Source organism: Rhinoderma darwinii, chromosome 4, assembly GCF_050947455.1.
Source record: "Rhinoderma darwinii isolate aRhiDar2 chromosome 4, aRhiDar2.hap1, whole genome shotgun sequence".
Classification (NCBI taxonomy): Eukaryota; Metazoa; Chordata; class Amphibia; order Anura; family Rhinodermatidae; genus Rhinoderma; species Rhinoderma darwinii.
The window spans coordinates 288,228,999-288,255,100 of NC_134690.1; the positions used below are offsets into that span (position 1 = coordinate 288,228,999).

A 26,102-nucleotide genomic window follows, 5' to 3' on the forward strand; every position below is an offset into this window, starting at 1 on the left:
CAAATGTTTTTAAATTGATGGACATGATTATCAACAATATTCAGATAGACGTCGGTATTTACACAATGTTGTTATTAATGGCCATACACATGATGTGGGTCAAGGACGCTATGTCTTTAATATTATACACCCCAGATGAAAGACGAGTGGAATCCAAAGAAAGTGCCACAATCCAAAATTTATATTTGTGTGACCATATGAGCTTCGACTGTCCAGCTTTAGTGACACTGTGGCCTTGTAAAATGGTTTATATTTTTAGCTTACAGGTGTGCAACCGAATGTGCAGATCATTCAATGCAGGGTTTGACGTGCTGTGCATTCAGAGATACTCTTCTACATGAAACTGCTGGAATATATGGTTATTTGAGTTGCTGTAGTAATAATAATAATCATAATAATAATAATAATAATAATCTTTGTTTATTTAGTGCAAACATATTTCTCTCAACTTGTACCGGTATGATGCTACATGTAATCAATAAAGTTTGCATTTCTTTTGCAAGTCGCGTAAGACCTGGTTTGACACTGGGCTACACCTTGAATGTGAGGGAAAAGAAGGATTGAAAACAACACCACCATGTTCATCTAAATACACGATTAATCATAGCCATAGCCTTTTCCAGTCTGAACACAATATGCATGATAAATGTGCAACACAGTTTCTGCATGTAACTGTATATTTATTTCTTTTTTAAAGAACACTCCTTAATGTCTGCATTACAAACTCCGTTTCACAGAATTATAATCCACTAAATTGCACAATAACCCATGTCCACAGATGTGCTTTGTCACCTTTTTTTAAAGACACTCCAATACATTTTTTGGGGTGACGTGTCTAACAGAGTTACATATAACTGTACCAGTGATGCACTTGTACATATACATGGGGTGGAATGTTTCCCAAATGTATTATTGAAGTATACCAAGCAAAATGTTCACATAAAACCATATACTTATGATATATTTATAACTGTGTCATACAGCTTTTGGAGAAAGAAAACCTCACAATAAGCACGTGGTTGTACTTTTAATGCTTTACATTACTATAATTTTAAAATCACAATCAGCACTTAAGTCATAATCAATTCAGCAAACAAGGGACGAAAAAATTACAAGAGTAAAGAACTGACTGATATATCCGTAATTTTTGCTGTTTAACCAATGCAGAAGTGCATAATAAGATGATATTTCAGTTAAATATCTTGCTTACACTATACATTTTTGTTCTATTTACGCAACAGTAATCCCCATGCTTCACATAGAAAAAAGCAATTCACGACATTAAGAAAATTTTTTACAATTTATGAAACAAAGTAAATAAATATTAGTATTACAGGATTGGAGCTGTACATAAAAGCTGTCGAGTTTCAATCATATAAAAATATGTTTTAGTGCAACCTCACATATATATTGATGCTATTTTTTACTTTTTACATGTAGGCCCAAGTGTCCAAAAAAGAATGAAATTACAATTATTACAAAGCAGATACACAAATTCTAAAATATATACAGGGTACTGCTAAAAATGCTTATAAGAATATAAGCAAAGTAAAGAAAAAGGCACAAACATCTGTACAATTAAAAGTACCAGACCCATTACAAGAGTTTCGTTTTGGTCAGGCTCATGATGACTTATTTGTATATATACAGGTCTATATATTTATAGATATCTGTTTTCATATAATAAAAGTACTTTCAAAAACAAATCATCGTTAAGTACATTAGACATGCTATGAGTGTGTTTTCTACAAGAAAAGAGTTTTTTTTTAAAATCTTATAGTCTACATGCCCATTCAAATCAATGCAAGTTAGTAGACTCTCCTGCAAAGTCTTTCCCTTCTGGTGTACTCAATGGCTCTTCATTCCTGACTTGAAATCCTAACTTTGTCATGTCCATGCTCTTACTATAGAATTTGGAATGAGCTAATGTAGACTGTAATGTACCAAAACTGTCTTTCTCTCCGTGCAAGTCAACATGGGTGGGTGAGGCGCATGCAAGTGGCATGCCTGCCTCATGTCCACTAAAGTGCCTAATGCCAAACTGTGCACTTTCTAATGTCTTTTGATTGGGCTCAGAAGGATGAGACAGCTGGTCTTGCTTCAGCAATAGACCTTCTTCTGTAGCAATCCTTAGGCAAGCAATGGCTTTTGTGCAAGTACGTATATTTTCCTCTTGCTCCCTCTCAGCAGGTTTGGAGCTTTCGTCCGAAGGGCTTTGCCCTGGTGATGGTAAGAGCGTTGGGGCAGCTCCATGTATAGGATCTCCAAGAGGAAAATCAGAAGTAGAATGTTTCTCAAGGCGCAATGGGATATATGACTCTGAATATGGGATTGCCTTCTCATCTGAGCTGCTTAGGTGCAAAGTTGTGGTTGATGAGGAGTGAGGACTGGGCTGGATTTCTGAATTTGAATGAATAATCTGAATCCCGCCAATTGGGATCATAGGTAAAGGTGCTCGTATTTGCTGCTGTGAGTGCAATGGCAGGTGACTGAAAACATAGTCTTTGTGGCCAGCATGAGCTTGGCCATGGCTTTGGTGTCCAGGAAAGTCTTCTGGATAAGGACCTACATATGGGAACTGTGGCCAGTTCTTTCGTAAACTCTGCAGGAGAAATAAAGAAAAAATTGTTTATTAAATAAGCAATTCATTATAAGTAGAAAAAAAGGAAGTAATAAAGAAATTCTCAACACTAAATAGAATTTACAATATCACCACTCAATAATGTGCCTCAATGATAAATAATTGTTAGAACAGTATTTATTATAATATAAAACATCCCTTGTTCTGATTGTACTCTTTCCTGCATGGCAAACTGTAAGTTGCTACAGCTTATGTATAGAATCACATTTACAGTGAATTTCCGTTAATTTGGCATCTGATAATCCTGAAATTATGAAAAAAAACAGCACTTTTAACAAAACGGATATAACTGTCAGTTTTTCATTGCCGTTTTGCATCAGTGTGCCTCCAAATTTTCTTCCATTTCAAGTCTGTCTGACCGTTTTTTAATGGCCATTTGTTATCCGCTTGCCATCCGTTTTTCCGTTTAAAAATATGGATGGATTTCATTTGTTTATGTTTTTTTTGTCCAAACCCCTTGAAAACACCACAGTGCCCATGTAGATCGTGCCCACATAGATAGCACCAGTGTTCACATAGTGCCATAGTGCCCACATATACAGTGCCATATAAAGTGCCATGGAGCCCACATAGATAGTGCCACAGTGCCCATATAGATAGTGCCACAGTGCCCATATAGATAGTGCCACAGTGTCCCCTGTAGATAATTCCCATATAGTGCCACAGTGCCCATGTACATAGAGCCACATCTCCCTTTAAGATAACACCCTCCCCGTAGACAGCGCCACCCCCCCTGTAGATAGCGCTACCTCCTGTAGATAGCGCCACACACACCCCACCCTCTAGACCAGGGGTCTCAAGCACGCGGACCGCGGGCCGCATGCGGCCCCTGGGGCTGTCATCTGCGGCCCGCGGGACACAGAGCCACTAGTATCGGCTCTGCTCCGAGACTCTGGAATTCCCTGACATCGCTGTCCACATATGAACAGCGATGTCTGGGGCTTCCCCAGAGCCGGAGTCCCGAGCAGAGCGCTGGTGTCGGCTCTGCTCCGGGACTCTGTGGAATTCCCTGACATCGCTGTCCACATATGAACAGCGATGTCTGGGGCTTCCCCAGAGCCGGAGTCCCGAGCAGAGCGCTGGTGTCGGCTCTGCTCCGGGACTCTGTGGAATTCCCTGACATCGCTGTCCACATATGAACAGCGATGTCTGGGGCTTCCCCAGAGCCGGAGTCCCGGGCAGAGCGCTAGTACAGGCTCTGCTCCGGGACTCTGTGGAATTCCCTGACATCGCTGCCCATATATGGACAGTGTGTCAGGGTCTTGCCCAGAGCAGAGCGCTGGTGTCAGCTCTGCTCCTGGACTCTGTGGAATTCCCTGACATCGCTGTCCACATATGAACAGCGATGTCTGGGGCTTCCCCAGAGCCGGAGTCCCGAGCAGAGCGCTGGTGTCGGCTCTGCTCCGGGACTCTGGGGAAGCCTCTGACATCGCTGTCCATACATCGACAATGATGTCAGGGGCTTCCCCAGAGCAGGAGTCCCAGTGATGTCAGGAGCACAGCTGGAGTCCTAGGAAGAGCCTACTAGCGCTCTGCCTGGGACTCCAGCTGTGGGGTTGCCCCTGACATCTCTGTCCATATATGGACAGTGATGTCAGGAGCAGAGCTGGAATCCCAGGCAGAGTGCCAGAAGCGGCTCTGCTCCGGGACTCCAGCTCTGGGCAAGCCCCTGACATCACTGGGGCAGCCTCTACAGAGGGCACTGGGGCAGCCTCTACAGAGGGCACTTTGGCAGCCTCTACAGAGGGCACTTTGGCAGCCTCTACAGAGGGCACTGTGGCAGCCTCTACAGAGGGCACTGTGGCAGCCTCTACAGAGGGCACTGTGGCAGCATCTACAGAGGGCACTGTGGCAGCCTCTACAGAGGGCACTGTGGCAGCCTCTACAGAGGGCACTGTGGCAGCATCTACAGAGGGCACTGTGGCAGCCTCTACAGAGGGCACTGTGGCAGCCTCTACAGAGGGCACTGTGGCATTATCTACAAGTGGGTGTGTGGCAGTATCTGAAGAGGACACTGGCATTATCTAGGGGTGTGTTGCATTATCTATAGAGGGCACTGTGGCCTTATCTACAGAGGGCACAGTGGCCTTATCTACAGAGGGCACTGTGGCCTTATCTACAGAGGGCACTGTGGCCTTATCTACAGAGGGCACTGTGGCCTTATCTACAGAGGGCACTGTGGCCTTATCTACAGAGGGCACTGTGGCCTTATCTAGGGGTGTGTTGCATTATCCACAGAGGGCATTGCGGCAGCATCCACAGAGGGCACTGCGGCAGCATCCACAGAGGGCACTGCGGCAGCATCCACAGAGGGCACTGCGGCACTCTCTAAAAAGGGGCTGCCCAATCTTGACATGTGTGCTAACTGAGCCGCCGGACTGCATTTAGCGACACTTAAACTGAAAAGCTGGATTGTTGAAATAAGCACGTGGAGAAATATCTCAAATTTTAAACCTAGCGCTATTATTATAGTAATGTAGTATTATTATTCTAGTAATATAGTGTTATAGTAGTTCAAATAACTAATTGATTAACAATAATTTTGTATTGTATCAAATTTGAAAGTAATGCGGCCCGTCAACTTCCCATTTTTTCTATATGTGGCCCACTTACCCGGCCGAGTTTGAGACCCCTGCTCTAGACGCACACACCACCATGTAGATAGAGCCTCTGGGGCTCACTCTAGGAGCAGAATCCCAAGCCAGAGCATCGCCGACACTCTGGCCGGAGATTCCATACCTGGAGAATCCCCTGTCCATATGTGGACAGGGACGTCAGGGCCTCTCTCTAGGAGTGCACTCCCTAGCTAGGGCGTCGGCAACGTTCTGGCCGAGGATTCCAATCCTCGACAGTCGCTCCCTCTAGTGTCGGCAACACTCTGGCAGGGGATTCCGCTTCTGGAGTGATCCCCTGACGTCACTGTCCATATATGGACAGAGACATCAAGGGTTTCCCTGGACTCTGTGCTTACACGGCTGGGATCAGTTTTTATCGGACGTCACAATAATTGATTACCGAAACACGGCCGTTAAGAACGGATCCATTGACTGCTATGGGGACGTTGGGCTGTGAAAACTGCCAAAAATAGAATATTCTATTTTTTGCCAGCCTGTATTCATGGGCCGTTAATTTTTCACTGTCGTGTGAGTGTAGCCTATGACCGTATTCACGCGAACGGGTGTCAAATTGGCCATGAAAAACGTTGAGGAATCCAGGAAAACAGGCAAAAATAGGACATGTCCTATTTTTTCACGGTTTCGCTCACACTGTACATTAAAAAAAAAATAACCCTATAAACGTGCATTGATTTTAATGCAGCCGTGACGGCATTTGACCTATATGTAGTTTTGAACTCTGTGTACGTATGGGTCTAAAACTATAGGCCCTTGCACACTATTGGATCACCCCACATAGACCTCTTCTCCAGATTTTGTGTATGCTGATCTACATCTATGGCACAGACAGTGGCGTAACTACCGCCGTAGCAGCAGTAGCGGCTGCTACGGGGCCCGCGGCATGAGGCATTATTTTTTTACTATTATTTTCAAACTTTATGAATAAAAATTCTGAAATAGCAAAAAAGGTGTATATAAAAACGATAAAAATGAAACCTGCATTGTCTACGGAAAAAACGTCGCAAAAATCACGTCATTAGCCCAACAAATAAAAAAGTTATAGCCATTTAACTAACACGTGCCAAAAATGGCTAAACGGTGTCTGGTCCTGAAGGCGCAAAATAGAGCAAAATACATGTATCCCCTCTCCACAGGATAGGCGATACATGTGTGATCGCTGGCATTGATAGGGAGAACGGGGGACTGAAAGTCCCCTGAAGTTCTCCATCACAAACCTCAGACCGTAGAAATGAATGGAGCGCCGGTCGTGCTTGTGCGCATGCGTGACCAGCGCTCCTTTCATTTTTATTGAGCTGCGCAGACGCCGGAAGTCAGAGGTTTGTCATGGAGAAGTTCAGGGGACTTTCAGTCCCCCGTTCTCCCTATCGCTGCCAGCGATCACTCATGTATCCCCTATCCTGTGGAGATCCTGTGGAGAGGGGATACATGTATTTTGTAGGACACACTGTAGGTCGCATTTTTTTGGGAGGGGGGACGCTGTATGGCGTTCCCTACAGGGGGGGGAACGCTGTATGGCGTTCCCTACAGGGGGGGGTGGCTGTATGGCGTTCCCTACAGGGGGGCAGCTGTATGGCGTTCCCTACAGGGGGGGCTGTATGGCGTTCTCTACAGGGGGGGGCTGTATGGCGTTCCCTACAGTGGGGGCTGTATGGCGTTCTCTACAGGGGGGGCTGTATGGCGTTCTCTACAGGGGGGCTGTATGGCGTTCTCTGCAGGGGGACTGTATGGCGTTATCTACAGGGGGGCTGTATGGCGTTCTCTACAGGGGGATGTATGGCGCTATCTACAGAGGGGGGGCTGTATGGCGTTATCTACAGGTGGGGCTGTAAAAAAGGCACTATCTACAAGGGGGGGGTTGTGTGACACCCAGGGGAGGGGGGCCCCAGTCAAAAGTTTGCTATGGGGCCCAGTCTTTCCTAGTTACGCCCCTGGGTACAGACATATGCCAATATTTGAATTGATTACATAGCATAATGTATAATATGAAATACTGCTAGCATCCTTCTCCTTGATTACTACCTGTATTGTACTTTACTATAATTGACCTTGCTGTACATGCTATGTACACTGATATTTAGTAATTACTTTTTTTTAGCCTAAAGAAGGGTGTTAATACGTCAGAAAATTTGCCTTTGCGGTCATTCATTGTATCTGGACCAAATACAATAGGTGCTTCAGAATGAAGGGCCAAGATTACACAATGTATGAGTGCAATATTCAACTCCTTTCAGAATAAATCAAATCATACTAACTAATTTTTCCCTATATAAAAGAGGAATAGATTTGATCATAGAGCAGGGCAGCATTGAAAGCTAGTTCCTTACTGTTGCATGGTAAGGTATTCAGCATACAAAGGCTGTTTATGGCAGCCTATGTCTGATGCTCCATAGGCTGTACATGGGCAGTATTCTAGATTCACAGGCCATAGGTGGGCACCAGCCCCTGGTTTATTGTTGGGTCTCTCAAAAAGTTATCAATTCTTACAGATGTATATTAGGAAATTGAAATTGCCTATTTTTTAAAACATAAGTTCACATTTGAGTTACTAAAATAAAAGTAATATGCTGTGAGAATTGCTTTAAAACAGCAAATATAAATGCTATGTAAAAAAAAGATAAAAAATCATAGGATAACTTACTCCAGGGCCGTATAATCCTGAGTCTGTGTGCAAATAGTGACTCATTGGCAAACTTGTGTTGTGGTGTAAACGTCTTCTAGGAGAGAGTGCTCTAAAGCTGGCCATGTAATTCCTCTCTCTTCTAGGAGACAGATCTCGCCCTGTAGACATATCTTTCCCAGGTGACACTGGCCTTAATGGTGAAAGATGACGTTGTGGTGATACATCTCTTCGTGGTGAGAGTTCCCTCCTTAATGCAGCTTCTTTTCTTGGTGACAGGTGTCTCATTGGTGAAGCATCCCTTCGTGGTGATAAGTGCCTTCTGGGGGACAAATCTCCCCTAAGTGATAGGTACCTCTTTGGTGAATAATCTCTGCATGGCGAAGAATCATATCCTGGAGAGGAATGACGGCTACAAGATGAGAAGTCCCTTGGAGATGAACCAGGTTCAGAAGTAAGCATATAGTCCTCATCCTTGGGGCCAGGTACATCCATTTTTTCTCTGTCATGTTCCAAACTGGCAAGGACAAGCTTTTCATAGTTGACCATTTGAGAGTTTCCACTTGGAGTCATGAGATGTGTAACCTGAATACTAGGCATGGTGGACAAATAGTTAATCAAGGAAGAGTGACCCATGGAGACCTCTGGTGATACTCTTTGTGATGATGAAGCAGCAGTAACAGACAATGTTGAAAATCGAGGAGGCTGAGGGCTTGTACTTCTTGATCTAGTTTTTGGTGTTGAGTCACCCTGGTTATCATCAAAATCATCCTCCTCATCGTCGTCGTCATCATTATCATCTCCGTCATCACCATCTGATTCCTCTGCATCTGAAAACTGGTGATCAATAGTTATGGTGTTCTTTTCTGATTCTTTCTGTATATCTTCAATATTTCCTAAAAAAAATATTACAGATATAAGAATTTTAGTTTAAAGAATATAGATATAATTTCAGTATTTTCCTTTTTTTAATCAAAAATAAAAAAAAATACATAAAAACACAGTTTTAGTTGTTCTGTATAATTATGCGGGGGTATTTATTGACATAAATAATCTACTGGAACAAACACAGAGCCATTTTATTATGGCAACAATAATACAGAAAATATGAAATGTAAATGTATTAAATAATTCAAGCTTACACTATGTTTCACTGAGTAATGTAATATTTTAGACTTGTAATACATTTCTTTGAAGCAATCAAATCTCCAGAGACCAACTATTAAATAAATTGTACTCTTGGTCAAGTTAGGTGACATGAAAACAAAAGCCCAAGACTAAATTCACACGACAGTTTAAAACGACCATTTGATGGCACGGGCGTTTTCAGAGCTGTGAAGTTCTATGAGTCTATTCACACAGTCGTTTTTTTAACGGCCCGTGAATACTGGCTGTAAGAAAATAGAACATATTTTATTACCGTCCATTTTCACGGCCCAACAGCCCCCAAAGAAATCAATGGATCCATTTTTAACGTCCGTTTTTCAAAAGGCAATCCTTGTGACGGCCATTAAAAACTGATCCTGGCCCTCACAAGGCTTTGTGAGAATCCCCGAGCAGAGCAGGGATTCTGCTCCTGGAGGAGCCCCTGACGTCACTGTCCATATATGGAAAGTGACGTTAGAGGCTTTGAGACACCGAAATCCCTGGCGGGTGGCGCTTTCTATACGGGGAGTATGTGGCGTAATCTACAAGTGCACTGTGGCACTATCTACAAGGAACACTCTACATAGGCATTGTGTGTGGCTCAAGCTACATGGGCACAGTAGTACTATGTGGGTACTGACATCTTATATGTGGGCAATATCTACAGTGGATACTGTGGCACTATGTGGGCACTATCTACAGTGGGCACTGTGGCACTAACTACAGGGCATTGTGGAACTATCTACATGGGCACTGTGGTATTTTCAGGGGGTTGGGACAAAAGCCTGACAAATTAAATTCATCAGGTTTTTTTTTAACGGCCATGAAAAACGGATGGCAAACGGATGATAAACGACTGTTAAAAATAGTCAGACGGATGGGAAATGGATGAAAATTTGGAGACACACGGATGCAAATTGGTTTTGAAAAACTGACAGTTGATCCGTATTTAATGGCCGTTTTTTTCACTGTTGTGTCATTATAGCCTAAACATTACTCATCTTCTTTTCATTGTACATTGCCACTAATAGATAACTCATGGCACTCATGTCAAAGACTCATTTTATTTAAATTGTCCTTGTTCAGTGGCTAAAGTCGCTTTGTTCTTGGGGCACTTTGTTATGTGAGGCTACACTGGACATATTCTGACAAAATTTCTGACATTTCCTATTCTTGTATATACACAAGTTGATATACGGTGTTGATGAGAGGAAGAAGGTGCCAGCCTGGATAGCAGAGAGTCTACCATGTACCACGTCTGGTGGGAGTGTCTAAGGGTTTGAAAATAGATTAAAGTCTACATATTTATATGAGTTCTGTCACCCAGGTTTATCTGCATAAGCAACCATCTGAGGCCATCCTAAACAACCCGTGTGAATTCATTCCCCAATCATGAGACCTATTATGTACCTTTTAATAAGTATATGTTGTGTCACGGGGCCTGCAGAGGAACCCACTGTGTCACCAAGGGATTTGATGTGGGGCTAAACCAGGGAGCCACAGTTCAATTTCTGAGCGTTTTTTCCCGCTCATCATTTACATGGCGTATGGATGAGATATGTTCAAATCTCATCAAATTTTCTTTTACTGTATTTTGCCATTGCAGAAAATCCGCAGTATTTACTATAGCCTTTTAGGTAACTTTATTTGGACGTTGCGCAAAATAGCAGTGCGTAATTTAGGCTGTGGTGCGGAAAATACACGCCGTAGCATGCACAGTCTTTTGCGGAGAAGCAGCGGATTTTCACCGTGGATTTCAGCCTTTGCAAAGCAAAGGCTGAAATCTGCGACACGTCGTCTGTGATATTCATCACGTCTAAATTAACTGTCAAATGTGCAAATTTTGCAGCAGATTCGTTACGTAATTGCCGCAAATTTGCCACAAAATTTATAGTGGAAATTTTCCGTTACGTCTGAATGTGGCCTAACTCTGGAGAGAACATTGTAAAGATTGATTCCACTGAGATAAGAGTTTGGGAAATGTGTTCGGGTGATCTACTCACTCCATTGCTTTTCTCTGGCCTTTCCTTTTATCTTTAGATCTTGATATTGTCACTCATACACAGAACTGTGATTACTCAGGCCCCATGCACACGACCGTATTTTCATCTATCCCGAAATACTGTCCGTAGATACGGATCTGTAGGCATCCGTATTTCATGCGTATATACGGATCCGTAAAAAAAAGGAGGGAGAATGCAAATTATGTCATCAGCATGTTGCATAGCAATGATTTCGTAAATACGGACGGTATATGGATGCACATCCGTAGCCGTCCGTATTTACGGAAGCTCCCATACGGCAAGAGTCCTTTTGCCGTAATTACTGACAAGAATTGGACAGGTTCTATCATTTTTTCAGCACGGTCACCCATCAGTAAAAATACTGAAAGGTGTCTGTGGCCAATAGAAATGAATGAGTCCGTAATTACTGTCAGCAATTACTGTCCGTAATTACTGATGGAAAATACTGTTGTGTGCATTGGGCGTAAAACAATCACAAGTGTACAGATCACAAGAAGAATATTCATCTCCTGCTGCTGACCCAGATTCCAAACTGGACTATGGATATATTGGGAGACACCTGACAAAGATGTGTTTACTGCTTTTCAAGATGTGCTTACCCCTCTGTTCTTGCAAACACATAAGTATAAAGAAAAGACCCAAACTTCTCTTTTTCCTATCCACTTCTGTGTTTGGTAAAAAAAATAAAAATGCAACGGAAATTGCACCACAAACTAGATGTGTGAATTTATCCTTATGGTTTCGTTTTCCAGCTGGACTTTGTGTCCTGTCCTTATCAATGTCTATCATTTTACACCTGCCTTGTATTTTCTAGGACGTGTTATTGGTATAAATTTGCCTTGTATTGATCCTTTCTTCTACTTTATGACACTAGGGTTTGTGGAAGACCCATAGCCTCTAATCCTGACTTTGTAATATATTCTTAAAGCTTAAAGAGGCTCTGTCACCAGATTTTCAAACCCCTATCTCCTATTGCAGCAGATCGGCGCTGCAATGTAGATAACAGTAACGTTTTTTGTTTTTTTTTAAAAACGAGCATTTTTGGCCAAGTTATGACCATTTTTATATTTATGCAAATGAGTCTTTCTTATGTACAACTGGGCGTGTTTAAAGTTATGTCCAACTGGGCGTGTATTGTGTTCGTTACATCTGGGCGTTTTTACTTGTTTTACTAGCTGGGCGTTGTGAATAGAAGTGTATGATGCTGACGAATCAGCATCATCCACTTCTCTTCGTTACCACCCAGCTTCTGGCAGTTCACAGACACACAGCGTGTCCTCGCTCATCCGACGCAATGAAGTTCCTGTGGGAGGAAGTGAGTGACGTCACAGCGTGATCTCGCGAGGACACACTGTGTGTCTGTGCACTGCCAGAAGCCGGGTGGTAACGAAGAGAAGTGGATGATGCTGATTCGTCAGCATCATACACTTCTATTCACAACGCCCAGCTAGTAAAACAAGTAAAAACGCCCAGATGTACACACACAATACACGCCCAGTTGGACATAAGAAAGGCTCATTTGCATAAATATAAAAATGGTCATAACTTGGCCAAAAATGCTCGCTTTTGAAAAAAACAAAAACTTTACTGTTATCTACATTGCAGCGCCGATCACATGCAATAGGAGATAGGGGTTTGAAAATCTGGTGACAGAGCCTCTTTAAAGAAAATCATTTGCCACTTATTTCAACCTGGGAAATTTGTGGAAAAGTTCTTTAACTGAATTCATCTAAGTGAAAATAGAATGTATAAAAAGCTTCCAATCATCTGATTGGCTAAACTTTGCCTTTATATTATTAAAGCATTGCTATGATTACATTGTGTTCTGTATTATTAGATCACTTTCTTTTCATTGCATGCAAACCTCTAAATTAGTATATACAGTTAAATATATTCTCCTATGTTAGGCAGTAGTGTGGGTGATCCATCTTCTCACACAGAACCAAAATGAAAGTGTACCTGACTCTTCTATTTCTGCATCATCTACAGATGTCATTGTTACTCCAAGCTCCAGGCACTTTTTCATGTGGGCTTTTGACTTCATATGTTTTGTCAGGTTTCCTATAAAGAGACAGACAATCAGATCCAGAGCCAAACTAAAGAGGTCTAGTTAGGTTAAAACACAGAAATATAGTGTATGTATAAACGAAAAAATGTGGTTAGTGCAAAAATATAATAATCAGGTAAAGTACATAAAAACAAAACTGTACATGAAAATGTCCTTAAATTTGTGTTCTAAAATAAATATCTGCCCCAGTGATAGCATGGAAATATAGTTTGGAGTACCTGCTGCTTTAGATATGATGAGTGCATTTAAATAAAAAATAAAAAAAACTGCATGATTTACCTAAAGATTAGATGAATAGCAAAGTTGACTCAACATCATATAAGATTTCTATTACAGCCCGTATCGATTTCAAGGACTTCATTGCAAATCCTGGCTTCAATTAATGAAAGAATCCCTAGACCAGTGGTATCAAATGGAAGTAATTTTCTCTGCAAATTAATGTATGTGAACACTAGCTATCAAGACTTCATCAATTATTAATGTAGATATGGATGGAGAGGCCCACCGGGGAGACTGTAGGCCTTTACATTATTGATAAACTTGAAATTGACCCACTGAAAGGGCGGTAAAAGCATACTCTTCTTTGTATACCTCTTTATTATACAGCTTGTGTCATCTTTGTTTGTAGGGCTGTCCACATAAGCACAAACATTGCAGACGTTAACAGTGCAACAACAATCTGTCACGGAGACTTGCTACCATCGCATTGCAGACAGGCTGACATTATATGTAGTCTACTTATCACGTAAAGTTAGTCTCATAGAGCCTCATATACTAATGCCTTGTCTGTCTAATTATAACACACCATTTAGAAATATATATATATTTATAATACATACACGCTCAGATCTGTTTGCGGTTTACAAATATAGCATGTTTCCTCTTCCATACTTCTAGCCATGAAGTCTGGGCTATCTGGATACAAGATCTCCTGTGGCTATATCTACCAAATACTGGCTCGTTTAATAATCAGGCTAAGTGTACAGATCTAAACAAGCCCTTTGAATGTGCAGGTTGAGTCTCGCTTAGATTTGCTGTATGCCATATAAATGTTGATGTTACTCACTTGCTACTTAGCAACAGACTACAAACTGTCACTTTGTTAGTATTTAGTACTATCTTGCAAAATAACAGTTTGAAACCTTTGACGAGGAGCAGCAATTTTAGGATGGGACAACATGGAGACTTTTTGTAGAAAGCCTATGATTGCAGCTTAAAGAGGCTCTGTCACCAGATTTTCAAACCCCTATCTCCTATTGCAGCAGATCGGCGCTGAAATGTAGATTACAGTAACGTTTTTATTTTTTAAAAACGAGCATTTTTGGCCAAGTTATGACCATTTTTATATTTATGCAAATGAGTCTTTCTTATGTACAACTGGGCGTGTTTAAAGTTATGTCCAACTGGGCGTGTATTGTGTTCGTTACATCTGGGCGTTTTTACTTGTTTTACTAGCTGGGCGTTGTGAATAGAAGTGTATGATGCTGACGAATCAGCATCATCCACTTCTCTTCGTTACCACCCAGCTTCTGGCAGTTCACAGACACACAGCGTGTCCTCGCTCATCCGACGCGATGAAGTTCCTGTGGGAGGAAGTGAGTGACGTCACAGCGTGATCTCGCGAGGACACGCTGTGTGTCTGTGCACTGCCAGAAGCTGGGTGGTAACGAAGAGAAGTGGATGATGCTGATTCATCAGCATCATACACTTCTATTCACAACGCCCAGCTAGTAAAACAAGTAAAAACGCCCAGATGTAACGAACACAATACACGCCCAGTTGGACATAACTTTAAACACGCCCAGTTGTACATAAGAAAGGCTTATTTGCATAAATATAAAAATGGTCATAACTTGGCCAAAAACGTTACTGTTATCTACATTGCAGCGCCGATCTGCTGCAATAGGAGATAGGGGTTTGAAAATCTGGTGACAGAGCCTCTTTAAATGGCCATTCATTTACTTGACCTGCTCATGTATTGCTAGAGTCTTATATGAATTACTGTATCTGTATATCCGTAAAAAATAACAATTCTCATATAAAATATGACCAAACAAGACCTTTAATAAAGGAGGCAGCTTAAATTAGCAAAAAACATAGATATAACCAGTAGTAGTACATGATGACACAGTTTATGAAAGCAGCAAATACACATTGCCATTTCATGACAAGTGTCAGGAATGTATGTGTCTGTTCTATTGAACCATACAGTTTGAGGATTCATTCACCTCTACTAACGTCACACAATAGTCACACAAAAGATTCAAATGTACCTTTTGTTTTGAAGGCAAAGTTGCACAGTTTGCACACATAAGGCCGTACATCCGTGTGGGTGCGGATATGCTTCTTCAGCATGCTTGGTTTTTTACAGCGTATACCACATTCTTCACATATGTACTTTCCACGACCTCTACCTCGAACATATACATAATCTTCATTGGATTTAAATCTGTTCGTCACAAAAAATAATGAACTCAATAATTGTAAACACACATAATTTTATAATCAGGAGTATGACAGTATCAGACAGTAATAAGTATAAGAGCACAGTCTGTAAATGGAAAAAATAGGACATGTCCTATTTTTTGCGGGTCATTTCTACGGCTCGGACAAACATACGGAAAGGTGTCCGTGGCCGATAGTATTTTATCTTTAAATTACGGTCGTGTGCATGAGGCCTTAAAACACACCAATATTGCATGTGCTATTGGGAAAATGGTTCTTTATCCCACAAGCTACATTCTAAAATGAGCCTACCGAGTAAAAAAATATTTTTTAAGGCCTCATCACGTCATTTTTTGCCTATGTTTTATACATCAGGAACTTTTTACATTAAACGCTGGCTGTGACAGATGCCGAATAGTGGCAATTGTTGCCTATAGGCTATAGTGTCATGAACTCACATGACCTTTTCATGACGTATACGTTAAACGGATACCATTATAACCTATAGCTGACAGATGCCACTGTTAGTCACCTGTCACAACCTCAGTTTAATATATACACGGGGAGCTTTTCCCTGCGTATACGTTAAACATAGGACAAAAATTACTTATGAACGGGACCTTAAAAAATAATTCTATACGATGGAGGGTTATTGTAGAATGTATTTTGTGTGATAAAGAGTCATTTTCCTAATAGCACCTGCAATATGTTCATCCATCACCTATAGGATATAAAAGCATCAGTTTAATGGATACGTCATGAAAAGCTATTGAAAAGCCCATGACGTATACATTTAACGGATGGCATACAGTGGCATACATCACCCATAGGCTCCCGTTTTAAAAAAATCTTATCCCACGCGGTATAGGGTTTATTTTGGGATGGCATGGAATAGCGTAGTCTACTTTGCTATTCCATTTAAAAAAAAGTCAGGAGCTTTCCCACAGTACCCACTAGACGTAGGGAAAAAACAAGATGTTAATAAAGCCTAAGCAGGATTTTTACTGGATGTGTTAGAAAATGCAACAGGTAGATGACCACCAACAGTCACTGTGTAAGTGGTCAGCTCTGCGCTGTTCATATCTGCGCCAGGTTTTCCGGTATTCTGTTCTGTCATAGAAACAGAAAAACAAAAAAATGGAAGAGCTGGATCTGTTCACATGACAGAGACAAACAGTGCACGATGGAGCCAATTGACAATAATGTTTCCCGTCCGGTGACTGTCATGATTTCATTTTGTCTGAGAAAATAGCGCTGCATGCTGCCTTTTTTTTTTTCCATCAAAAATTCTGTAATCTGCAATGGAGCTTGTGAAATTGTCAATAAAGATTATATACACCTTTGAAATAGTTTATATTAGAAAGTTGCACCAAACCCACTGATGTATATACACACACTTTTTGAGCTGCTTTGTATCCTGTATTCAGAGTAGCTGTATCTTGCGCTGAGACCTGAATCCATCAGGTCAGCGGCATTGACTGGTTCCGTGACAGCGGGTTTCAGTGACACCTCTTATCGATCACATCTAAGTTAACGCAGGATCAAGCTGTTACCAATCACATCTAAGTTAACTTAGATGTGATTGATAAGAGGTGTCACTGAAACCCGCTGTCACGGAACCAGTCAATGCCGCTGACCTGATGGATTCAGGTCTCAGTGCAAGATACAGCTGCTCTGTATACAGGATACAAAGCAGCTGTATCTCAAAAAGTAAAAATAATTTTTAATAAAAAGTATTAAGAAAGTTGCACCAAACACAATGATAGACATTTTTTATTAGAAAAAATAAAACAATTTCAAAGGCGTACATAGCTTTTAACTTTTTAAAATAAGTTTACAAACGCTATTGATATATTAATCAGAAACCATTAAAGGGTACCTCCAGTAATAAAAGAAATGCGATTATAGTTCAGGCGTTTGTAATATAATCGTTTTGCTAAATCATTGATGTTAAACTGGGCTGCACCTTACTAGACAGTGGAAGACAGAGCGTCTCCTACTCTTGAACTAAAATTGCTAGGACATGCGCTTTAAATCATAATAAAAATACATCACAATTGCACAGATATGACTATTTTTTACATCACAAAAAACGTCCTTTTATTTTTAAATGAATGTTTATTCTCTTACCCTCCTTCAAATATTTTAATCCTCATAGGTTCTGTTTGTTTAGCTGAAATATCTTTCTCTCCATGACTGTCTCCCTTTGTCCTTTCTTTGCTGTTTCCAGCGGTCTTCTTTTCAAGTTTACTGGTAACCAGTAGAGATGGCTCAGGTTTCATCTAAGTCATAAAAACAAATAACAGGAAAGTTGCTGTCTAAACTAATTATATGTATCTCCTTTATCTCTCTCGGTATTCAGTAAAGACTATAAAATGACGCACTATGCCTGTAATTTCTAATGAGCTAGATCTGAGAATTCATAAGTGCTTGGGAACATAGAGAAACATGATGCTCAAGAGCGCACCACATTTACAGAGATGTGGATTGAAATCGATAGGACCTCCACCATACGTGACTTTTCCATGAAGCTCAACCTTTTTTAAAATCACAATTGTCCCACAGCAGGGAAATTTCCTCAATATGGTTTCTACTAAGTAGTATTACCTGAATTAAATAGTGCCTGTAGGATTTTGGGTGAGACCCAAGCTGTACTTGGTTTTTTAAGCATGAGCAAAAAGCATAGAAAAGATGCTGAGGCATATTTAAAAATAAAATAATGACCGTTTTATAGCATAATGTCGCTTTGTAACTGTGTATTCCTCTTTCTGTGTGTGCCGCAGTGAGCAATACAGCAAATGCTACACTAAAATTCAAGTATGCTAGTAAAATGTTGTATACCTATTCACCTGGGATATAAGGGGTAATAACGTTTCAAATCCTCTGCTTCCCTTCAGGCAGCCAAAGTGTTAATAAAATAAAGATTTAGATTACGACGATACAAAATATGTGTTTTTTTTTTTGTGTTTTACTAATTTTGCACAATAATAGCAAATTTCATGGAAAGAAATAGTTTTATGTCACCACACTTCAAGACTTTCTCCCCATGCGATAAATTTTTTTATTTTTACGGCAATGTAGCCATATGTGGACTTGTTTTCTGCAGGACAAATCATATTTTTAAGAGAACCCTTTTGGCAGAAATATAAATTAAGTTTTATATTTTTTTTTGGTGGGGGGTGTTGGAATGGGGAAAAAAATCAATTACATCTTTGGTAATTCCATCTTATTTTTATGCCGTTCAAAATGTGCTTAAAATAATGTGTTAACTATATTATATGGGTCGTTACGATCATGTTGATACCCTATGGGTAGCTTTACATGGGGCAGATACGCTGTGTAAAGGTACGCAGCGTATCCACCATGGAACCCGCAGGGAATTCAAAAAAAAAAAAACAGAAACAAATTGTGGTGCAGTTCTTCGGGCAGAATTTTCGCTGCGGAGAGCAGCACTAGAAAAAACCAAAACGTTCATACTTACCCAAGGCAGTAGTCATTGCGACCCTTCCCTCCATTGTCCGGCCTCCTGGGATGACATTTCATCCCATGGGACCGCTGCAGCCTATGATTGGCTGCAGCAGTCACATGGGATGAAACATCAGCATCCCAGGATGCCGGCCTGGACGGAGAAGTATAGAGAGCGGGGTAAATAAGAATTCTTTTTTTCTTTAGTTGCGATTTTTGCGGTGGAAATGCAGCTTTTCTGCTGCATAAATCACAACATCTGCTATGTGTTGCAATTTTACCTTCCATTGAATTCAATGGGGAAAACCTGCAACAGAAAGCAGCAATTCCGAAGCATAAATTGACATGCTGCGAAATAATAAAACGCACCGTAGATCAATTTATGAACTTTTTCTGGCGTATTATTTATGCAGCATGTGAATGAGATTTGTTCAAATTACATCCAGTCTGCTACCTCTGTATTATGCTGAAGATTTTTCACAATGAAGTATGTTGCGGAAAATCTGCAGTATTTATGCTGTGAAAATACCCTATATGTGTATTTTTTTTCTTTAATTTTGCAATATAAAACCACTTTTTATTTTATTTGTACTGCGAACACTGTTTTTTCTTTCTTATTTAACGTTTTAAACTAGGGACTTCACAGTGCGACCCTCTGATCGCTTTTATAATGCTTTTGTATACTATACTATACTTAGTATACCAAACCATTTTTTCTTGTCAGTGTAAAACTGATAGACAATCTATTAGACATGGAAAATGTACATTTTTATAACAGCATTCAGTCCATACAGGTACTTGTGAAAATAAAGGTGTTTAATCCTCCTGCTGTGATCAAATTTCCATTTTCCATGTATGGACCAAACCCATCAGATGATGTGCACTGGAAAGACTTTCGCTAAGGTGCTGCTTACATTTCCTCTTTTGGCCTAATAGACATGGCAGGCCTGGGTGCCTTTGTAAGGCCCCCCGGCTGACATGACAACTATCAGCACCCCTCGATTGCGTCATGCAGGTGCACTTCGACGTAACTGTATGTCTAGGTGCGGAAAGTTAAGCAACATTGTGATTCTTTCTTTGGTTTAATGTGCTTTTGTTTTTTGTTTGTTTGCTTTTTTATATAAATAGATTCCAGAACATGGGAGAAGGGAAACACTATTAGGCTACATTCACACGACAGTGAAAAACGGCCGTGTGAAGGCCGTTTTTCTAATGGCCGTCACATGGCCGTTATCAGAAAAATGAAGTTCTATGGGTGTATTCACATGGCCTTTTTTTAACTACCTGTGAATATTGGCCGTCAAAAAATAGGACATGTCCTATTTTTGGCCGTTTTCATGGCCAGACGGCTCCAATAGAAGTCAGTTTTTGCCGGCCGTTTTTTAAGAAAAAATCCTTGTAACAGCCGGAAAAACGGATCCTGGCCGAGGACTCCTCACACAAAGCGCTACTTTTAGCGATGATCCCGGGGAAGCCCTTGATATTACTGTCCATAGAAGAACAGTGATGTCGGGCTTTCAACAACTGAATCCCCAGCCAGAGCATCGCACAATCTCTGGCAGGGGAATTCAGTCTTGTAGCTAGCACCCCTCGATGTAGATAACACCCCCTTACTTAAAGACAGAAATCCCCCGCCCATCCCCAGTAGATAGCATGCCACTGTAGCTTCCTGTAGGAGCAGAATCCCCAGCAGCCAGAACCCGCTCTGGCAGGGGATTCCGCTCCTGAAGAAGCCCACAGCGTCGCTATCCATATATGGATATGGTCCGCTCTGGCAGGGGATTCCGCTCTCCTGATGTCACTGTCTATATTTGGACAGAGACATCAGGGGCTCCATTTATGAGGAATCCCCGGCCAGAGGGATTCCTCTCCTGCAGTGAGCTACAATGGTGCTATCTACAGGGGAGGGGGGTATCTACAAGGGGGGATGCTATCTACAGGGGGACATGCTCTCTATGGGGGGGTGATATTTACAGGTGGGGGTGTGCCACTATCTACAGGGGATACTGTGGTGCTATCTACATGGGCACTGTGGCACTATGTGGGCTCTGTGGCACTATCTACAATGGGCACTGTGTGGGCACTGGCACTTTATATGTGGGCACTGTGTCACTTTATATGTGGGCACTGTGGTACTATGTGGGCACTGTGGCACTATCTATATTGGGCACTGTGGGCACTGGTCCTATATGGGCATTACCTACAGTGGGCACTGTGGCACTATCTACGGGGACATTGCAGCACTATCTACATGGGCACTGTGGTGATTTCAGGGGGTTGGAACAAAAAAAAACTGACAAATTAAATCCATCCTTTTTTTTTTTTTGACGGCCATGAAATACAGATGGCAAACGGCCATTAAAAATGGACAGACAGACTGGAAATGGAAGAAAATTTAGAGACACACTGATGCAAAACGGCCATGAAGAATGGCTATTTTAAATTTTTAATAGCCATTTTTTTTCACTGTCATGTGAATGTAGCCTTAACCCTTTCAGGACCGAGCTCATTTTGGCCTTCAGGACCAGCCCCATTTTTTAAATCTGACATGTGTCATTTTATTTGGTAATAACTTTTGCCTATCCAAGCAATTCTGAGATTGTTTTCTCGTGACATATTGTACATGTTACAAGGGTTAGAACTTTAGCAGCAATTTCTCAAATTTTCAAGAACATTTCAAAAGGCTATTTTTCCAGGACCAGTTCAGTTGTGAAGTGGCTTTGAGGGCCTTATGTACTAGATAGACCCCATAAATCACCCCATTTTAAAAACTGCACCCCTCAAAGTATTCAAAACAGCATTCTGAACGTTTTTTAACCCTTTAGGGTATGTTCACACGACAGCGTCCGTAACGGCTGAAATTACGGGGATGTTTTCAGGAGAAAACATTCCCGTAATTTCAGTCGTAACGGCATGTGCAGGCGCTTGAACGCCGCGTCCATTACGGACGTAATTGGCGCTGCTTTTCATTGGAGTCAATGAATAATGGCTCCAATTACGCCCCAAGAAGTGACAGGTCACTTCTTTGACGCGGGCGTCTATTTACGCGACGTCATTTGACAGCGGCGCGTAAATATACGCCTCGTGTGAACAGACAAACGTCAGCCCATTGCTTTCAATGGGCAGACGTTTGTCAACGCTATCGAGGCGCATTTTTCGGACGTAATTCGGGGCAAAAACGCCCGAATTACGTCCGTAATTAGTGTGTGTGAACATACCCTTAGGCGTTTCACAGGAATTAAAGCAAAGTAGAAGGAAAATGTACACATTTTATTTTTTTTTGCCGAAATTCATTTGTAATAAGTTTTTTTCTGTAACAGAGAAGGATTTACCAGAGAAAAGCAACTCAATATTTATTGCCCAGATTCTGCAGTTTTTAGAAATATCACAGAAGTGGCCCTAGTGTGCTAATGGACTGAAACACAGGCCTCAGAAGCAAAGGAGCACCTACTGGATTTTGGGGCCTCCTTTTTTTAGAATCTATTTTAGGCACTATGTCAGGTTGGAAGAGGTGCCAAAACATTGTAATCTCCCCAAAAGTGACACAGTTTTGGAAACTACACCCCTCAAGGAATTTATCTAGGGGTATAGTTAGCATCTTGACCCCACAGGTGAAGTTGGAGTTTGTCTGTGAAAATGAAAATCTACTTTTTTTCTGAAAAAAATTAATATTTTTTTTACAAGGAATAAAGAATAAAAAGCACCACAAAACTTGTAAAGCTATTTCTCCCGATTACGGAAATACCAGATATGTGGTAATAAACTGCTGTTTGGACCCACGGCAGAGCTCAGAAGGGAAGGAGCGCCATTTGGATTTTGGATTGCAGATTTTGCTGGATTGGTTTTCAGTGCCATGTCGCGTTTGCAACGCCTTGGAGGGACCAAAACAGTGGAAACCCCCAAAAGCACCCTCAAAGAATTTTTCTAGGGGTATAGTTAGCATTTTGACCTCACAGTTTTTTTGCTGAATTTAGTGGAATTAGACCGTAAAAAATGAAAATCTACTTTTTTTCTGAAAAAACATAAAAATGTTAAATTTTTACAATGAATAAAGGAGAAAAAGAATCCCAAAATTTGTAAAGCAATCTCTCCCACAGCAGGACTCAGAAGGGAAGGAGAAATATTTGGGTTTTGGATCTCAAATTTAGCTGGAATAGTTTTTGGGTGTCGTGTCGCATTTGCAAAGCACCTGAGAGACCAAAACAGTGGAAACCCCTCAAAAGTGATACTATTTTTGTCCGTTTTGTAGGCCACAACTAGGAAGGACACCTACACAGAGAAGAAGTATATTGTAAAGATATGTACCTGTATCGTAATTTGGACCTACTCCTGGTTTTGGCTCACAAATACTGATGCAAAATACTGACCTAAACACTGCCCTGTGAAATTGGCCTTAGGTCTCCGTCACACGTTTTGTGTTAAAAAAAAAATCACACAGGTTCAATTTTTGGGAATTTCTTGTTAACTTGAGGTTTATGAGTAGAAAATGCCCTAAAAAAATGGCACACTTAGAGAATGCTGAAAAAAAACACTGCGGGGGCAAAATTACAAAAACACCCTCCAAAAAAACACGCAATATGTTTAACGCAATGCGTTTCATATTGACTTGCAGCAAATATCTGGCCACTGCGGCTTTACCTGCAAAATGTTGCGAATACCACAAAAGGAGTCAAGGAGTCCCGGCGCCAGATATTATCTATTGGATTAGATTTAATAGATAATAGCTAGTATAATTTACAGCTTCTCGCACCAGGGTTTTTTTCACCTCTGGGCAGTGCACACAAAGTTCTAACGCTGGCTGACATTAGGACCTTGTGTGCCTGGAGGTGCAAGGAGCACTAAGTAAATGGAGGGGGTCTGGTTTGGGGTCTGAATTTATGTTTTGGCGGTTAGGTCTGGGGTCTGAATTAATTTGGGGATCTGGTCTGGGGTCTGAAATTATTTAGGGGTCTGATCTTGGGTCTGAATTCATTTAGGGGTCTGGTCTGGGATCTGAATTATTTTGGCGTCTGGTCTAGGCTCTGAAATTATTTAGGGGTTAGGGGTATGAATTTTTTTATGGTTCGGAATTAGTTTTTCAGTATGGCGGTCTGAAGTCTGAATTTATTTTGGGGTCAGGTCTGTAGTAGAAATTAATTATGGCATCTGGTCTTGGGTCTGAATTAATTTGGGGATGTGGTCTAGGGTCTGAATTTATGTAGAGGTCTGGGTCCGATTTTTTTAGGGGTCTTGGTCTGTGGTCTGCATTAGTATTAGGGTCTGGTCTGGGGTAGCAACTTATGGCAACATCTCTAGGGGCACATAACATTCTGGCATCACGTGTGTGGCACAGTATATCTCTGGGACATAATAGTGATGATAAATTGTCAGACCATGCTGGAAGTTGTACTTTAGTAGTGCAACTACGCCAGCAAGTGTGCCCTTAAAGGGGTTATCTGAGTTCTTAAGATTTTTTATTAATGGCTGCAAATGTCCTGGAATTAAAAAAAACAAAACAGTACTCACCTAACCTTTCCCCCGACGATCCAAGAATGACGCTCCAGTGGCCTTCCTGGTGATTGTTTACATGCAGGCAGCATGTCACCGCTGCAACCAATCAGAGGGCTCCACAGTCATGAGTTGTATTACTGCCATGATGGCAGAAATACCATTTGTCACCGCTGAGCCCTGTAATTGGATACAGTGCTCACATGCTACATGCATGTAAACAATACATGGGAGGGCTACCGGAGAGCCAGCGCTTGATCCCAGGGGGAAAGGATAGGTGGCCTTCCTGGTGATTGTTTACATGCAGGCAGCATGTCACCGCTGCAACCAATCAGAGGGCTCCACAGTCATGAGTTGTATTACTGCCATGATGGCAGAAATACCATTTGTCACCGCTGAGCCCTCTAATTGGATACAGTGCTCACATGCTACATGCATGTAAACAATACATGGGAGGGCTACCGGAGAGCCAGCGCTTGATCCCAGGGGGAAAGGATAGGTGAGTACTGTTTTTTTTTTTACAACAGGACATGTGCAGTCATTAGTAAAAACTTTTAAGAACTCAGATAACCCCTTTAATCTAACTTTCACATGGTGCTGGTAAATTCTCTGGGATTTAACACCTAGCCGCATGACTAGTTACTTCCCGCACGAGGATATACAGTTACTTAGTCGTTCCATGTACACTCTGTCGCCGACAGTGTGCACCAGAATCTGGGAGGTCAGCTGTCTCCAACAGCTGACACTCCACTGTTGCCGGCCAGTGGTCCATCGCCGCTGATTTAGGCAATTAAACAGTCAAATGCGGCGATTGATTGTGATCGCCGCATCTAAGGGGTTTGTAACCGATCGACAGAGTGCCGATGGTTGTCTTGGTAACCAGAGGCCAAACAATGGCCTCCGGGTCTGTCATGTACGGAATCCTATGAGATGGTCAGGCTGGTCCTGATAGGCTTCGTGTCAGAGTGACTGTCTGCGTCACAATGATAGTTGTAATACATTAGATAAGTAGTGTAAAGTATTATAGCAGTGATCAGTACTGTAGGTCTTCAAGTCCCCTAATGGGACAAAAAAGTTAAAAAAAATTAATAAAAATGTTTTATAAAAGTGTCAAAATAAAAGTTATAAGTTAAAAAAACAAAAACTGCTTTCTTTTCCTATAATAAGTCTTTTATTACAGGAAAAAAAAATGAAAACGTTAAAAAAAAAGTATATATATGGTATTTTTCACGCACGGTGAACACCACAAAAAAACAAACAAAAAGAAAAACAATGCCAAAATCACTATTTTTTGGTCACCACCACTCCCAAGCCCTTACAAATCTGTTTTGACTGAAAAATAAGAATCAGAATATTGTGACACAAAAATAAATTAAAAAAGTGATTTTATTGTGCAAACGCAGCAAAACATAAAAAAAAACCATATACATATTGTATTGCTGTAATCGTATCAACCCACAGAATAAAGTAAAATGTAATTTATAGTGCACGGCGAACGCCGTAAAACACAACGAATTTAAACGCCAAAATCGTTGTATGTACCAAAAAATGGTACCAATAAAAATGACAGCTT

At 41.2% G+C, this 26,102-nt stretch overlaps 1 protein-coding gene across 3 annotated transcripts in view; it reads right to left on the bottom strand.

The window, feature by feature from the left end:
- Window positions 1–398: 398 nt before the first annotated feature.
- The window catches only part of HIVEP2 (HIVEP zinc finger 2), a 407,742-nt gene continuing 382,038 nt past the window's right edge, over window positions 399–26,102 (bottom strand). For all 3 annotated transcript variants that reach the window (XM_075862585.1, XM_075862584.1, XM_075862586.1), the window contains 5 exons: window positions 17,708–17,859; window positions 15,406–15,581; window positions 13,024–13,125; window positions 7,916–8,790; window positions 399–2,602 (listed from right to left, as the gene is read on the bottom strand). In XM_075862585.1, the coding sequence (XP_075718700.1) occupies window positions 1,799–2,602; window positions 7,916–8,790; window positions 13,024–13,125; window positions 15,406–15,581; window positions 17,708–17,859 (2,109 nt within the window). In that variant the 3' untranslated portion in view covers window positions 399–1,798. The remainder of the gene's footprint in view (window positions 2,603–7,915; window positions 8,791–13,023; window positions 13,126–15,405; window positions 15,582–17,707; window positions 17,860–26,102) is intronic.